The 18,053-nt window shown below is 43.5% G+C and overlaps 1 protein-coding gene across 1 annotated transcript; it reads left to right on the forward strand.

Annotated features, from left to right (window-relative positions):
- Nucleotides 1–3,954: 3,954 nt before the first annotated feature.
- Nucleotides 3,955–6,508, forward strand: F4817DRAFT_312260 (uncharacterized protein; the record flags this gene model as incomplete). Its single annotated transcript, XM_049300107.1, has 5 exons — nt 3,955–4,169; nt 4,222–5,055; nt 5,115–5,528; nt 5,585–5,810; nt 5,888–6,508. The coding sequence occupies 5 exons, from the start codon at nt 3,955–3,957 to the stop codon at nt 6,506–6,508; spliced, it is 2,310 nt and encodes a 769-aa protein (XP_049162641.1).
- Between the last annotated feature and the right edge of the window lie 11,545 nt (nt 6,509–18,053).

Below are 18,053 nucleotides of genomic sequence, written 5' to 3' on the forward strand. Positions count from 1 at the left end.
ATCGGTCTTAGCAACACGCCTACTGTAATACGAGTTGATTAGAGTATCTAATATATTTGATGTAGCACGGTGCCCAATGCCGGTAAATCATACCGCCTTGCTGGCATTCAGTCATCGCCCACCATCGACTCATATTGTGCATCTTGTACAAGCTAAGCACTTACATGTAAACTCTCTCGACACACAGCTAGGCTATCTTCTAGAGACATCCGCTATTAACCTTCCTAGATAGTATCCCGGACCGGTGACTCTTTCGTAGATTCCTGCTAGGCATTGATCAAGCTGCATTGGGATAAGTCTTTGCTGTGGCTACCCATTACCCCATTCCATTAACACGGCTACGTGAATAGAGCCGGGAATTAGGGCGCGTAGCGGGTCCCATCTAGCTGAATGTCATTGTCCTAAACTTAATAGGTTAGGTAGGCACTTCTTCGGCACGGCGATTAGCGAGCTGATGTCGGTGAAGGCTGGCGCTAGAATTTCCTCGTACAATGGAAGGCAGCGTTCCATAGACCATAGCCTTATGCTAGTTCTCGCGTAGAAAGGTGTTAGAATAACTGTGGCGCCTGTACTCGCATTTATCCCAGTAGAGGTGCCACCTTTTTTGACGTTCTTCTGCCGGGATACTCAACCTGTCAGACCGGAGAAGAGATCTTGGTTGCACACAAGTAGGCAGCAACGTCGATGAACCTAGGAAGCATGTATCCCCAGGGCCATAGAAGGCTAATGTATGGATTGGTGGATATCGCCTCATGACTCATTGGATTGCGTTCGAAGTAGGCACCTACTAGGCACCCTATGAAGTTTTCAGCAGCACATGCCTGCCACAGCCATCAGTCCGGCGGTGTGCCCAAGTTAGCCACCGAGATGAAGTTATTATCATATAGGCGTCGATATGAATTTAAAGGTGTGCCGCACTTCCAATAAAAATTCCCTGTTCAGGGCACAGGATCACAATCGTCGGCAACTTATAGGAGTTGCCTCTGATAGGTAGTAGTAATCCGCAATATGCTGTGCTTGGAGAATAGGGGTTAGATACAACTATGTTGAAAACTTAGGTAGAAAACTTAATAATAATATCTTTCGTTAAATCCGAGGAAAATATTTTCCTCCTTGTTCTTTAGGCATAAGGGATAGTAAGGCGACTATGGTCTTAAAATTTTCTGGACACGCGCGCCACTTTGCCACATCGAAGAGCTGATCCTTAAGAGAGCATAATCAAACCCCGAGTCGGTGATTCGGTATATGGTTCATAATATATCGGGTGTGGCTCACCTCAGCTGAAACCGTCTCTCGCCACATTCTAAATAATCCAATAAGATATAATGAGGCACTGGTTGAGTTTGATGCTTGAAGGAGAAGTTCGCCATCCACCAAATATAATATATCGTAAGAGTTGGCGGAGTATATATGCATGTCTCAGAGAGCGGTCATAGGTGTAGTTAGGTTCGGACGGATCGACGTTCGTGTGACTATCGGGGATAGCCGATCCGGGTGTTATCTGAATAATTCGGCTTGCCCGAGAAGTGAGAAGCGAAGCTCCCGCATTGCCGGGATTGCTCCGATTGAAAATGTTTGGCCGCACCAAGAATAGATCATTCGGGTAGCATCGGCAGTTCGCTAGACCACGAGAGGTAGCCGAGCAAAAGAAAATAGGGGGCAGCGAAATACGTGATATGTTATAACATGTACTTTCGCTTGAGCAAGGAACCTTGGGCGGGGTCCAGATTCAGCAACTTGAAAAGAAACTTGCCTTACTCGATCGAAACGTGTCATCCAAGTTTCATCTAGGACACCGAAGATGCCTAAAGAGGCAGAAGCATTATTTCCATCTGATGACAGGATTTCTTTTCCATATTTTTCTTTCCATAAAGTCTTCATCCCCGGCTCCCTCGTAACGCTGCGTGCTTCTACAAGATGATTGTCTTCCGAGAGGATTTGAGAGACACACGTCAGGCGAACTTGATGTGACTCAAGCCCAAATGTTAGATGTAGTACTATTACCATCTGAATATATCCAAGGCATAATATGTTGTTTGAGCAGTTTGTATATCAACCGGAGACGTTGCCATTGATGAGGCTCTGCGGCTAGTCTTGTGTTGTAAATGTATTGTTAAGTTTTAAAAGTTGGGGGCTCAACTTAGAGCGGCTCCACTAAGTCCTATCACGATTTCCATACCTAATGTACGTAAGACGTTAGGATCTCGATAAGCACATGCTATGTAAGGGATATTATATTTATCTCTATCCCCGCCCCCGACACCCGCCCTTCTATTAAGCTACCCTAACACTTGCACTAACATACTAACATAATAACTAAGAGATGTACGAAGTTCGCCCGGGGAGCTTGATATTCTATTCTAAAATCACATTTTTATTTTCGTTCACCAACATCATGTGCTTGTTATTCGGTGAACACATCCGCGAGATTATTTAGGACCACTTAAGACGCCCGCTTACAAGGCTTAATACGACCGTATTCATTACTCCAGCCTACTGATCTAGATAACCAAGGTTGAGCAAACCTTCTCTAGTGAGAACTGATGAGTTATTTGCAGACATTCTCAAGTTCTAGTTCTAGGCTATCAAGGCTACATTATAACACTTAGCCTGCCTAATTTACACATTTGAACCGAGGCTCACCGAGCAGATTCGGAAAACTCGAAGACAGCAGCGTTCGCTCGGTCGCAAGAGCCTAATTTGGCTGCTTCGCTATCAACTATTCCCGAATTCTACCTTGAACCTCCGCCCAGCTCGATTGACAATTGATTTGTTTGATACCCTGTCCTTCACTATTGTCTTCGTTGTGTCTCTCCGGTGCTTCTGGATGCGTTTGTCGAGGATCAATTGCTAGATGCTTGCACTGGCAAAGGATATGGTATCTCAATAATAGCTGATGATTTTGGCACAAGGACGAGTTTAGTAAGGTGTTGGACAAGTGATTGAAGATGGGTGAATACCTACCTAACCTAAGGTAGAAAAGGAAAGAATACAAGAATTCTAAGGATGGACTTACCTTTGAGGGGAAATGGTGAGGGGCGCTTAAATTTGAGCCGCATGGCGAACTTTTGCGAACCAAAAAAGTAGGCAACAATTTTGTTCGGTAAACTAAAACGATAATGTACCTAGGTAGTTCCCACAGTGCCCATTCTTTAGTCACTTCTACAAGGTACTTTAGGTACCAGCACTAGTTCGCGAACCGCAGTGTCTATCTACCCGTAGCTATGTTTTTTTCGATATATTTCTCGATATAAGTCTCATACGAGATGCATACGATGGCTCCTGAATTATTCTCTCTACTTCAATTGGGATCCTCAATGATTCCTGTATCTTATAATCAGAGCATATCTAAGGTCACTTACAACAATGGGACTTGCGTAAGTTATTCTTTCGATATGTTCCCCTATGTTCCCCGCGCCCATCCTAGTCACTCGTTTTATTCCCTCTTCCACATATTGTCCTGTCGTTTGAGCTTTCCCGCAATGTTGCATTTTCATTCGGGACTAGTTTCGAGCAGTGCAAACGAAGAAATCTCTCTGTTTCATTTTACACATATGCTAAGGTTCATGTGCTAATTTCTGTCGTTGAAGGTCTCTAAATCGGGCTCCAGCACAATAATCACCTTTATTCAATGAATTATCTCTTCGGCTATTATGAAAAATTGCTGTGACCTTACAAACTTCTCTCTCATGTGCTGCAGCCCCCTTATATCCAGAAAAACTGCCCCCACGCCTAAACTACACGTTCGATGAGCGCATCTTTGATTATACTTCTCAGAGATAAAAGACGGTCAATTCATTCTGACTGACACCTCAACTATAATACTGGTTTCTTTCTCACAAGTCGGAATAAATCCAACGTCCAAGAAGAGGCTGTTTTTCGGACCAACCCAGCCAGGGACGAGATCAGTATTTGCAATTCATTTAGAAAGTAAGAAATTTCCATCTTCACACGATGCCTCAAAAAGACGTTGCGGCATCATTCATAAATTATCTTCGGAACGCCTCAAAACTCCGCTGTCCGATCCACGGCTGTGGTGATGAGTTCCCTGATATTGATGATCGCATACGAACGCACCTGCAATCACGTCATCCAGAACTGTTAGGGAAAGATAATATCTCCCAGCTTGTTCAAGATATCAGAAAGGGGAGCGCTGAAGCAGTTAAAAGGTAAGCCTCTAGTTACCTAGATATCTCAGGGGCCAACTAACAGTTAGTGAAGAACAGCAGCTGATAGACAGCAAAAACTGATTAGTTCCCAAGATCCAGGAGGAGGCCACGCAGATCCGCCTGGCGATGAAGACGGAGGGAATGATGTTGGCCCATATAAAAGGCGTAAATCCCCCGTATCTTCAATAAAGGGCCGGCCTCGGTCTCTCAGCCCGCATAGGCGATCAAGAGCTCGGGCAGTGTCAACCAGCGCCAATGACCCCGAATTTAGAAGGACCACAAATCTTGGAAAGCTCTGGAGTCCCGATGATGCTGCAGGTCCTTCGTCCCCACGTCCAAATCCAGCATCACAACAAACAAGGAACATCAGTCAACCTAAGACTCGAGCGGATGCCGTTGAAGATGAAAGTGAATCAACTAGGCTTATTAAGCAGCCAGAGACTCGCCCAATCAGTCAAGAACAGCTAATTGCTGAAGTCAAGGGGATTTACGCAGGGCTTGTTATGGTAGAGTCAAAGTGCATCGAGGTCGACAATGCGCAGCAGTCCCAGAATGAAACCCAGTTAAATAATGAGCAATGGCAAGCGTTGATAGCATTGCATAGGACGCTCCTACATGAGCACCACGATTTTTTCCTGGCTTCACAGCATCCTTCTGCGAGTCAGGCACTACGGCGTTTAGCATCCAAGTATGCCATGCCGGCCCGTATGTGGAGACACGGCATACACTCCTTTCTTGAGCTATTAAGACATCGGCTCCCACACTCTCTAGAGCACATGCTCACATTTATTTATCTCGCATACTCTATGATGGCACTTCTATACGAGACTGTCCCGGCTTTCGAAGATACGTGGATAGAGTGCTTAGGTGATCTGGGAAGGTACCGGTTAGTAGAGATAGGTTTCATCATTCGGGTGGCAGGTTAACTTACAGTGTATAATATAGAATGGCTATCGAGGATGATGACATTCGGGATAGAGAGGTCTGGACATCCGTATCCCGTCATTGGTATTCGAAGGCTTCTGATAAAGCCCCTACTACCGGAAGACTATATCACCATCTCGCAATCCTTGCACGCCCCAACCCCCTCCAGCAGCTTTATTACTATACCAAATCTCTTTGCGTCCCAATTCCATTCAGTTCCGCCCGGGAATCGATTATGACTTTGTTTGATCCCATCCTTGATCCAACAAGTGCTCAGCATTCTCGATTGAGTGCGGTTGACGTGGCTTTCGTTAAGGCGCACGGGATTCTATTCAGTAACAAGTACACAGATGATTTTCTCCCGACGGTTGATAAGTTTAGTAGCATGCTGGATAACCACATTGGTCGAACCACACGAAAGTGGATGGAGTCTGGGTATATTTCAACCGCAACTATTTCTTATTTCCTATATCGTACTAAGACTAGAATAGGTACTACATTGCCATATCAGACTGCAACGGTCTCTTATCTTATGGCCAAGACGAAAATGTCATTTTGAAGGCGATACGCCCGCAGCACCCGGAAGAAGCAGCCGAGCCGAGTACGGAACTAGAGAATGCACTTCGCGAGTATAAGCCTAGCAAAACGGAAGAAGGGGCTCTTAAATTATTCGGGGTTACGTGCGACGTCGTCCTGCGAAGGCTGGGTGACTTCAACGTAAGCTTCCTCTTTCACTAAATCGGACTCTCCTCTGAGATATAAGTGTATATGTGGCTAATTAATCTCTCATACAGATTCTCCCATTTTTACACGTAGTTTTGGTCTTCGTGTTTCACCTTACTCACTATCCTAGTGCACTGTTCTTTATTGAGAAGACATTCCCCTGGAAGCTAGTCTCCCTCCAATTAAATTCACTTCTCTTGTCATACCGGGAGCACCATCGAATCCACAGTGAACAGTTTCCTAGGCAGGATAAAGAACCTGCCCCTCGACCGCTTCCAGAAGATTTTGCGATGAAAGGCCTCGTTTGGGTGGACAAGTACTTCCCGAACGACTGGTTTTCTAACGACAAAATAGACGATGATGAAAAATACTTTGAAGTTGCTTCCATGACGGGGGATCGGAAAGAAAGAATACTATGGCTAGGATGCCGCATTGCGAAATTTGGGAAATGGCTCACCTACGACGAGACGCTACATCAATTTGGCGTCGTATCTGAGTACGATACGGAAATAGAAAGCATTACCAAAGATGCAGATATGGTGCTGAACGTCTCTGAGATGTCCGAATCAGCCTCTCGGAGTTCTACGTTTGATTCAATAACTACCTTGGGGGACGCAACATCTGAAAGGGATGATGAGGATATGATAGATGTTGACGAGGCTCTAGAATGCAGGCCAATAATTCGGCAATAAATTGGTTTCAAGAAAATTTCCCATCATGCCATTCACGACACGTTCCAATACACGTTCCAATTACGGGACTTAAACGGCCTGGGCAGTCACATTCATGTCCCCCGAGAATGTCGTTGACGAGAGAAGCTCATGGACTTCTCACTTAGACATATTCCGAGGCCCCCCTTTGCATGCATGGTCTTCTCTGCCTCGTTTCATGATGTTTTTTTGACACATCAGCCTATCATTTGTTTTAAGATTGACGGCACCCATACCAACAATGGTGTTGGAACATTAATATTCCGCCAGCAGTACTTTTTAATTAGAAGGTTGGTACATTCTTTCCTAGCAGCTTGGTTTAGGTCATTCAATCTTTGGGTAATCTACTGTGTGTATATTAAGCCAATATGAAATTAATGTCCTACACACTCCCTCGGTTCCTCATTAGGATGTCTCGGCCTTTTACATGAGCACCTATGTCAGACAACACATCCATCCTATAACCATGTGACTCCCATTACATGGCCTGGCTGTCAGCGTGCAGCTAGATTCTATAGCTTTTAAATAAGCAGGTTAATAGAAGCGAGGCTTGTTAAATAGGGGCTACGTACCTTGTACATATGTGTCGAGGTTCCGACTTGATTGGGTACAAGCTAGGGAGTCTCCAAGACTAGCCTTTTGGAGGCCATACATGGGATTCAACTTGCTAATGACTGAATGAGACGGCATTCCAACGAATTCAACTCTAAATCACGACATGGCCGAAATAGAACTGAGGCTTCAGTGACCTCGAGAAACCAAGCTCAGTCATCCACAGTCACTCCGGGCGAGGCTACAAAGCAAGGCAAAGTAAAAGAAGGTTATATTGCTAGTTTCAGTTGAGAGCCTCGCGGTTATTGATTAGATTGTAACTTATATTGCTATTGGAGGTACAGGTTTCATATCTCCTAACGAGAATGCAGCCTCGTCAGTGTTGATTTCTTAGCTATCAACGTTCTTATCCATTACATTGTCGATGTAGCTAGTTCTGACCTATCAATATAGACTTGATATTTACGTCTCGGGAAAATATTAGGCAGTAGAATGCGTGGGTACGGTTACAACTTTTATTGGCTAATATAGATGTACTTAATGCACGGAATTCGATTTATCATATTCTTATTTACCTACCTACATATGTACCGTAGCGGCAGTGTATGGGTTTCAGGAATCATATTTCTCATTCTAACCTTTGTTATGGCTAATACGATATTTTACGAAATAATCATTCTTTTAAAAACAATCATTCCTTGTAAAAGAATGATTCCCGGAATCTAAAGGCTTTGATTGGCCAGAATAAGTGGGTTTTCTACACGTGACCTTAAAAAAAGGTTAAAAATCAAAAAGCTAAGATACCTGGGACTCGAACCCCAGGCTCCTAGCCCCACCACAACATCCCCGCTAATGCGGGAGTGTTTTGATTGAGCTAACGGCTCTAGTGGGTGGCCAGTCCACTAGTGCTGTTGACAATTGGTCCGTTGTTAAACCTTATTACCCACACTTTCATTTTTTTAATATTACAATAATATATTGGCCCAATCAAAGAAACCATTCCTATATAGGCAAGGATAATTTATACAAGAATCATTCCACCCCCAAAATATGATATCTTAAAACCATACTTTGCCGGTATGGTATCTTATAACGGCGCTTCTGTCCTTAGCGCGGAAGCTATCGGATCGGGACACATGCATCAGTGAAGGGTGAATTACGTATTGTGCATGCATGTAATCTCCATGTAGGTACACATAATACTGACGGTATCGGGTAGGCTACATGGATGAGGCATCTTACATACCTTAGGTAGGTACTCACATGTCCACTAGCGCACAGCACTGCACGACACGAATCCAATCACCCCCACCAAGTCTCCTAATTATTCTCGAAGCAGTCAACCATACATGCTAACATGTAACTCGAGGGACATATGTGTAGCCTTATGTCCTAGCTGACGGGTATATATCTACCTCGGGAAGTTGTCGAAGTTGTCCTAGAATAGAGTCAGCCACAGGAAGCAAAATGGATAAAGGGCTCGGGTGAGTTATATATGAAGCTTGGGTATCTGTATATTCCCGGACTGTATGTTAATCGCCATAGACCTGTAATTTAAAACCTGCATAGAATACCTGACATGCGTCAAAATCTGCTGGCATCCTCTATGTAATTCCTCCAAATAGTAAGCCAAACTGCAGCCTGCATAGACCCGCATCCAGGGGAATATTGCGAAGTGTTACCTTAAGTCTGAATGTTACTCTTAGGAACCAACTATATCCATCATCATACTAAGCCTTGCCAGATAACAATGACACCTAAGTCTACTCATTCTTATAAATTACACCTTTTACTCTAATTGCTGATTGCTATACAAGTATAATAAATTACCCACCTCGTGATAACTCATAACTTGTTAATCGAGGGAGCAATTTGCGAGTACGCCTTCAAGACCAGAAAACGTAACCTCCCAGACTTGTAAACCACCAACGTTCATCGGAACCCACGGGTATGGTAACACCCCCCCAACATCTCAAGACCTTCCATTGACCTTCTCAGATTTAATGCGGCATACTGCTCACCGAGACAAGATAAGAGCCTGGTTGGGGGTAGACCTTGTTTCCGATCCTGGGTTGCTTTTCAGCCACGCTCTACAGCGGCGCAAGTTGTAAGAAAAGCGATTGATCTCATCTTAATACTTAAACCCGATTCGATATTCGAACGACTATATACGGCCCCATCAGTAAACCAGTAAAAATCTATTATATACCTACGTTAGGTATATGGATCGGAGATGAAACGTTTATGGTAAGAAATCCCGTCTGCAAGAGATACATTAGGCAGCCGGTAGCCGTCTCCTAATACAACCTATTTCAATCAGAGACATGGGATATTTACCCCACGTTAGACAAGGGGGGGCAATCGGAAGTAGAAATTACCAGCCGACGAACCATTCCTTTCAAGAGCCGCAATAGGACCATCCATGGGATCGAGTACCTATACATTACAGCATACGTTGCTATGGAGTAGGTTGCCTTTCTACGCCTTGTTGCCTCGTTTGAGAAGGCGATTAACTATCCCTTAGGACAGTTCCAACCGAACATGATATTCTAATAAATAGTGACATAGCTATGTGCAAATCAATTATATTAGGCATCTCAGACCTATACACCCATATAAAAGATATCAACAAATAGCAATGCAGCAGTTTTGCAGCTTAAAGGGTAGAAACGGCAAATACCGATATTACGTTGAGCACGAGTCCATCGTGTGGTTACCATGAGAACACCACGAGCATAACACGAGCAATTCCATGCTTAAGCGCTTACAGCCTGCTTCATTAGTTTGGAGGGGTAAGACATGAGGTGGGGAAGAGCGGCACACGTGCGGACGAGGATGATATAGAAGGCTTGCGCCAATTTTCGATCGATGTTATAGCGTGCATCCGTAGGTATGGTGACTTCACTTACACACTGTAAGGAGGGTGGACATTTGAATTATGAAAAGTAGTTGAGGGTGTAGAAGGCTAAGTAGAGCTGAATAACAACTCAAGATATAAAATTGCACTAGGTGACGTTAGATGCACGATATATCAAAAAGAAAAAACGAAAAGGGATTGATGCAGGTGAGAATTATTTCGGTGAAAAGGAAATAATAGCTCAATGTGATCGGTAATCATGACCGAAATTCAAGTCGGGGGCCGAAATTGATAAGCCATCCCAAGTCCAAGGCAGTGGGAGGTAGTTAGGCAAATTAGACGCCTGTTTGGCTAAACATCCATTGAGGCACAAGGCTCCGGAACTCCTAATTGAATTGTTGGATGATAATCTTAATCTTATCACCTCTTCCGATCGACTTTCCCCAGGCGTTCTCTAGCGCTATGGTCAAAGAACTCAACCTTCGATGGCAAGGCTTCATTCAGGTCAGCGGTGTGGTGAAGAAGCCAGGATTCACCACGGCCTAGTCCAAGACACTGTAGCGTACCTACCTAACCTTGTCGATGTTCAGTACGCAGTACGAGAAGGCAACTAACGAAGGATTGCGGCATGCAGTCACGCTGCTTACCTTACTACAAAAGGAGTTCAAATCCGTAATCCAAAGCGGTCGAGATTACGCGAGATTAGCTGATAGGATTTTTTCTTTGACTTGGATACATGAAAAAGTTCATGATGTTTAATTGTCACGAAATTACCAAGTTGCACAGCTGTACGAGCCCAACGTCCTAATAGGGGAAAAAAGTCGCCTCAGGACCTACCTCTGTCAAACGGAGTACCTACTGGATGCAGCAGTGAAACGCTCGCTCGATATAACTATTCTAAGTAGGATTCGCAGGCAGCGTGGATGGTATATACGACACTGTTTGCCTTAAACAAGTGAGATGTGAGGAACAGCGGCGAAGGCAATGCGCCGTGGTGGTGGTGGTAAAGAAAGGACCAATTCATTCTCCGTTGGTTCTATTCTCGGGCGCATAGCTGAGACGTTAGGACTATGTATGAGTGACGCGGAAGAGCACATACGCGTATCGAGGCTTTGCGCTGAGATCACGCGCGGATGGAGGGGCATTGGTGAACTGAGGGGTTTTAGATCGTGGGGGGGTTGGGCGCTTGGACGGGCACAGAGTAACCTCCCGTTCACTCGAAAATTGTAGCAAAGAAAAGAGATAGTATTGAATTTACTCGTTACGAAATTCATATTAATTAACTAGTTGAAGCTTTCTAATACGTTCATTTCGCAATTATGAATTGGTGCTTGTGGTGTAACAGGTGAGTTAGCGAGTACGAAACATGATGCGACGACATTTATGACGGGATTTGACACGTTAAAGAATTAAATGTAAGTTAGGAAGTACTTTGAATTGTTTTCCAAGGTCTCTAAGTCAGGTAATTATGTATATTTCCTATATCAAACTTATTGGGCATTTCGTGGCAGGGTAGATATTTAAAACATCGGGATGAGAGATCTTGATTAATGTTAGGCCTCAGAGTTTAACCATGCAGCGATGATAATAATATAATAAATTATCGCTCATATTTATATATCGACTCATTCTAATTTTTAATGTCTAATGTCTTGAATATAAGGTTGTGGTGTTGAGTGGAAGGTTGACTACTTCCACTATTACCCCTATTCCAGAAGTTGGCCAATAAACGAACCGAGTTACACATTTTTTCTTGTCGCAAGGTCTCAAATGATAAAAGGTTTTCAGTAACACACCTGCGCGGATGTAGACTTATATTATTTATACCATTGATAGACTGACCGCTTGGGACGTCGGATATAAGATGTTAACCCCTTGAATAGCGACGGCTTAGACGGCAAATTCTTCAGTATAGTTCTTATAAGTGTTTCATATTGAAGGTTTATCGGTTGATATAAGTATTACCATTGCTGAGAATGGAAACCGAGTTTTCTTAATCGGCGTGGTCGGAGGTAGTCTTAAAATACTGTGAACAAGCCTAGTTCCCAAGCATCCTTGGAATTCGAATGTATAAGTTAACCCTTGGAAGATATGCGACGCGTCCATTATTGTTATCGTACTTATAATTCTTTGGGCAGTATAAGATCCCACCTAGTTTAGCTAGGGTACGTCTCTTTTGACTCCTTGGACGTTGTGCTCTACCCTTAGCCCGGGAAGCAACCGACTTCCCAGGCAAAGCTAGCAAGCCGGTCACTATCAATTAACTTCTCAATTACGTCATAAGCTATATTATATCTCAAGATATGTCCCAAAACTTGTTCTGGTAGATTTATTGGATCCAATGAATCGCAGGAATCAATGGAGCTTGTCCTCAACACCACGAGATCACACTCACGACTCGATAGTAATCGTACCTAAAGATACAGTTAAAGTTAGCTCTAGAAAGTTATAACAGGTTTCTAAGGAGGTGCACCCCTTAAACCGTGTTTTTCATTTTGTCGATAGATGTATGCGAAGCAAGGACACTGTCAAGCTACTGGGCCAAGCCTACGGGCAAGGGGGCTGGTTACCTTTTCAGTGAATAGACCACTAAAGTATTGTTAAAACGTATATGATGTTAATATGCAGTTAAATCATGGTCTAGGAGAAATTTAAATGAGTTAAAGATAAGATTTAACCCTAATATAAACGATGGTTTGTTTGGTGATATTTCGCCATGTAAGACCAAGGTCTAAGACACTCCATAATGATAACATCATAAGCTAAATATAATTAATCAACCTACAAGTAAACGCGAAACAATTCTAAGGAGTATTTTGTTCTTCTGGCTGGGTTTGACCTAGACGGCGTGACATCTAATAGTTGATATTCACCCTCAGAGTCGTCTAGACCCACTCGGGAGGGGACTCCAAACTCTTAGTCCCCTCAAAGACGGATTAATTAGGTAGGTCATAGGTATCTTGGTAGATGATGTCTTGGGATGTTTATAATCTAGTGAATAGTTCCCTCGAGTATCTCTCGAGCCTGGAGCAGAGTCGGCGGTTAAGGAGAGCAGCTTTGTCCTCATTAACCAGGTAGTCTTCACGACCAGCTAAACATCAACATATTTTGGTGGGAAAGTAAATGAAATATAACAATTGAACTAAAGGACTCCTCAGGTTTCAATTGAAGAGGACCTTTGTATATTTAAAGTCATCCCGATCATGCGTCGAGCTTTGGATTTGATATTTAGCTTGCTGATATATGAAGCCGAGGGGCCGGACGACTTTCACTTCGCCAGAGCCGGCGCCGTCTATGGACGAGAATTGCTTATAAGCCGGACGGAAGGTGGAGACCGAGCTAATCAGATCGCCGTGTTACGGCAATCGCTCTTTCTCTCCTCGATTCACCATCGATGCGGCTCTTCGGGATGTGTAAGGAAGGGCACTATGTATCAAACCGGGATTTGCATGTACACCTGTGGAGACTGGGGGACTACCCCCCGGTGCAATGATTAGTGGGTGCATCAGCGCTAAAAGACGGGAATCTTGTGGGTCTTGCGGCCTACGGTCCGGGGATTAGCTGCAGACTACAGCGCTAAAAAGTGGAATCAATGCAAGGTCCATTGGCAGTTAGATTACCCGAAATAAGAAGACTCCTTGCCAACACTCCCATGTATCACGAACTCTATCGTCTTTGCTGCAAAGGTGCCTCCATCTATTCAATCATTCGTCCATACCGTCCACTAAGAGCTTATTAATTGTAAACAGGCCGAAAGTCCTTCCTATGCCACATCCATCTTAACCATAAGAGCCTCACCTTGTACCCATCCCCCCTGATACGGAATGGAACTGCTCTAGATCCGGGACCCACGAATCTAGACTATGCGATAGCAGTAATTGATCATCATAGTACATAACAGCACATCATTAGTCAATATTATGCAAGACAGCTTGTCGAGCTCCTGGTTATCCATGCATAGTAACACAGAACTCGGAGCGTTCTCCTTTATCCCTTATCGCTTCTTATGGTGGTGGCGTCCTGCAGACGAGCGAATCCGACTCGCTGGGCCCTTACCTTGTCTACACTATGTGCAATACTCTTAATAACCTTTGTATAACCGGCGAGGATCTCCTGTGCCCGTCACGCCACCATTTTAAGCCTCAGCGTACTATTGTAAAGTCGTAATCTGCTGCAGTTAAGGCCACGGATGGCACCATCTTTCCCCTTCTTGGAATTTTAGTACAACATTAATGTAACAATACTAAGCTAATTGAAGCCTCCATGACTTTCTACAGCATGTAATTCGCTCTCAGCTTCGTCTCTGCATATTGTGTCGTTGAGGCTACCTGTGTTAGGCCTATTCCGGCCGCAGCAGGGGTCACACTCTCCTCGAAAAGGCTCACTATGAGACCTGACCGCTCACCTTGTCATCAGAATAGGATGTGGCACTACGTCAGTTTCGTGAAATGTCAGAAGAAGACTAACAGACACCAAACGCGAAAAGAACCGTAAATTTCCACCTAGTTGTTCTGTAGTTATGATGAGTAGAGTTTTGATGAAGGGTCTTCATGAAGGTCGTGACAACTGAGCCTTGTATGAGATACATCCTACACCGTGAGGGCACTGTAGAAGGTACATGTGTCAAAGCTATGAAGTACTGTTCGTGCGGACCCAGACTCTCGGTAATAGGATCGGACGCCTAGCTACGAATTCATTGTACACGGATGCGTAGTCATGGGGTTCCACTCGCACCTAGGTAAGTACAAGGTCTTGATTGGACCGACACCTGCTGAATGACAACACACTAGACGTCGTCAGGGACATGGATAACAATTCTGTCGAATTGTTTTCCTCCTCATAACCCATTAAGGAAACAGAGTCGGGCTTGTGCCTAGGGGCCTTGCATGGTTGCAGTTCAGATTAGCTTCAAACTCCTCTACGAGACAACGTTATAGCAGCCCCCGTGGTGATTGTATATATTAGCTGTAGTCATTCGATGGACCTAGAATATTCTTCAAATTAATATAGCTAGGTAGGCACATGTTTACTTTGCTGGAGGCCTACCATTCCATGGTGAGGCACATGGTCTTCAACCTTCTTGCATCATAAGCAAACCCACCACATTTATATTAGGGCTGTTTAATTCCTCTTTTGCGGTTTGTTGTAGACTTCGGGTTATTCCTCCGACGATTCAGCTGCAATAATTCTATTCGGAAAGAAAAGGTTTGTTTACGTAGAGACACGTGCAGCCTGACCCAACAGGGAAATGAAAATTTTCGGAACAGAGTAACCCAGCCTCGCCAATAGGGGCCGACTTTAGTACCTAGAAAGCCCACGCTGACTCTTTTATTATTACCTACCAACTATCTTTTGTATTGGCCCCTTAAATATCTAGCGCCCTCCCTCTGGAAACACAGCCTAACATTCTTCTCGCTTAGAATCACAAACTGGTGACAGTTCGTCTATGTAAACCATCAATATACGGGCCATACTATCCCTCGTCTCGAGATGCTAATAGAACGGATCCCATAGGTACGCTAGGTTTCGATTACGGCCCATGTAAACCTTTCCTAGACGATCCCGTGCCCTCATGCATCGAAACACGTCGAGGGCCTCGCCTAACGCACACCTCAGCGAAGATTCAGTAACTACCTGTCAACCAATTCAGTCCAAAGATCATCAGCAATCGATGACAAATATATTAAACAAGTGTTTACCTAAGGGGCACACCTCTACCGGTTAGAATAGTCTCGACATCGAAAAAGGAAGCTGCGTGATTGATCTATTTCTGCCTTCGAGTCCGAAAATCGACAGTCACCTAAGATCCTATTGCCCCCGAACAATCTAAACGCCAAAATATTTGCCCCATCAGATTCTTCGGTCTATGACAGAAACATCAATGTAGTTCTACTGCCTATGGGTCAAGACTGGAACTCGATTATAGCCCAATCTCTACGGCGTATAGAAGATACTAGTTACACGTTGTATTCCAGACGATGCCACTCAGTTTCATTGTCTCAAGCATCGATGTTGGTAGGAGGCCAAAGAGCGAAGTATTCAAATAACGTGCCTCGAAATAAAGGGGGTCGACGTGGCTAATTACAAGGCTTGATGATAATCATGCCACGAGACCTCAACACTTCGATCGCTCGAACTCGATCGCGTCGTATCCTATAGTATTGCTACCGCCTAGACTCATAACTATGCTGTCAGCAGGGAGTGTCCCAGTCTAACGGCATTACATCGACATTATACCTACATCGTCCGTCATGTTATACCACCGAGATCCTACTCGTAATAGTGCCTCCTATAATCTCGCGAAAGGATAAAAGGAAATCTGTGATAGAAGGAATAGAATGGGCTCTGAGAAAGTACGCATAGGTATTGTGTATACTTATTCTGTCAACCGAAAGTATCCGCTTCTATGTTATATCCTGTTAACCTAATAGAGACGCGCTGCCTAGTTCTTTGAAGAATACTGCTAAAGGTTTCTTCGACGTAAATCTGCAAAGGGGACTTAGATATCGTCTCTACCTAGCTATATTTAGGAGGTGCTCTTCCTAATACACTATGCACTAACCCAGGACGAGACCACTAACATAGTTTTAAGCTCTTTGTCCTAAACCTTTGAGTAGCTTATAACTCACCATTTAACGGATACGGCGCCAAATGTAGCGCGAGTAGTGAATATAGGGGCTTGAAAGTAAGGAAAGTAGATATTTCTCGTGATTAGGACTATGTATCTACCAAGAGAGGTAAGATACAATAGTTCTCGAGATATATATAGTTTAGGTGCTTATTTACTTAAGGTAGTATAATATTCCTGTTTATTGGTAACTATCAGGCAGATACCTACATACAATAAAAAAACTATTTATAGCGTATAAAAATTCTTAATTAAAGAGTATATGAAATTCCGGTTTTCCTAACTTAGAAGTTCGATAAACTTTTACAACTAAGTTTATTAAATTTATTTTAGCATTGCTCCCCTTATTGATGAGAATTTGCTTATATCTTCTGTATCAATACTTACCGGCTGAGGTTACTGTAGTTATGCAGTTTTATGTACTATGATATCAAAGATATAAATGTATAGCCATAGGTTGACTTTATATTAGGTACCTCAGGCACCTGAAGAGCAATACACACAAAGTAGGTTCTTTGTTCCGTCAGTTCAGTAGCGCCGCAAGTCTTCCGCACCTAGCTGTACAATATGTTAGCTTAATCAAGACAGTTTCTATTGGATTCAGGCTTTTCTAGGTTAAAGTCAAATCGTAAAGGGGTCAGTTTTAGTTAGCATGGCCGATTACATTGTAATAATTTTGCTTCTTGAGCTACCTGACCTATGACCGCCACATTCTGTAGTAAGTAACCATTTTAGTCCACTTGCAGTTACGGACTCGAAGGCGGCGAATATACTATCATTTCACCGCTGCTTCGAATAACTCCATTTGTCCTATTGTCGCTTTTATCCTCTATCGACGTATTACATGTAGATCATCTTGAAGCTGAGTTTGTGACAATAATAAACTCCTAAATGATCAACCCGCGAATTCTTAGGGAAGCAATCTTTTACTCATTACAAGTAGTTAGTATGAATTAATAAGCAATTTGTTTTGAAGAGGCGCCTGTGCAAAACATTCTAGGGTCCGTATTTGTTTTCGGGTCAGAGGTATTAGTTTAGTGGCTGACTTGAGATTGTATACGGTAATCCAACTCTAATTCTAAACAAGTATAATGCTTAAAGGTACAATGTTATTTAATCGGCATACTATTTGAATAAGTGAATCGGCTATGATCATGCCATGTCGAAATAATACCTCATAAGATGTTGAGGCGTTGTGACATCTTCTGATGGCTTGTATTTGCGGAAAATTCGGTTGAGGTATCTATCTCCAAGTTAGTCAAGACAAGAAATATTGAAAACATAGCGTGGAATGATTCTGCAAGAGTAATATTAATGGCGATCCGGGGAATCCTCTTTCATGTGATCATTCATGAACTAGATTCAACTGACAGGCATTATCTGACAGGCATTACTTTATTAACATGTCGTCAGCCCTGGGGTTACACACGAGATCTATGGTTCCAATCTCTAGTCGTAGATAACAAGCCATTGTCTAAGTCTTCATATCA

The sequence above is a fragment of the Daldinia loculata genome (genome assembly GCF_022478755.1).
Source record: "Daldinia loculata strain CBS 113971 unplaced genomic scaffold F4817scaffold_5, whole genome shotgun sequence".
NCBI lineage: Eukaryota > Fungi > Ascomycota > Sordariomycetes > Xylariales > Hypoxylaceae > Daldinia > Daldinia loculata.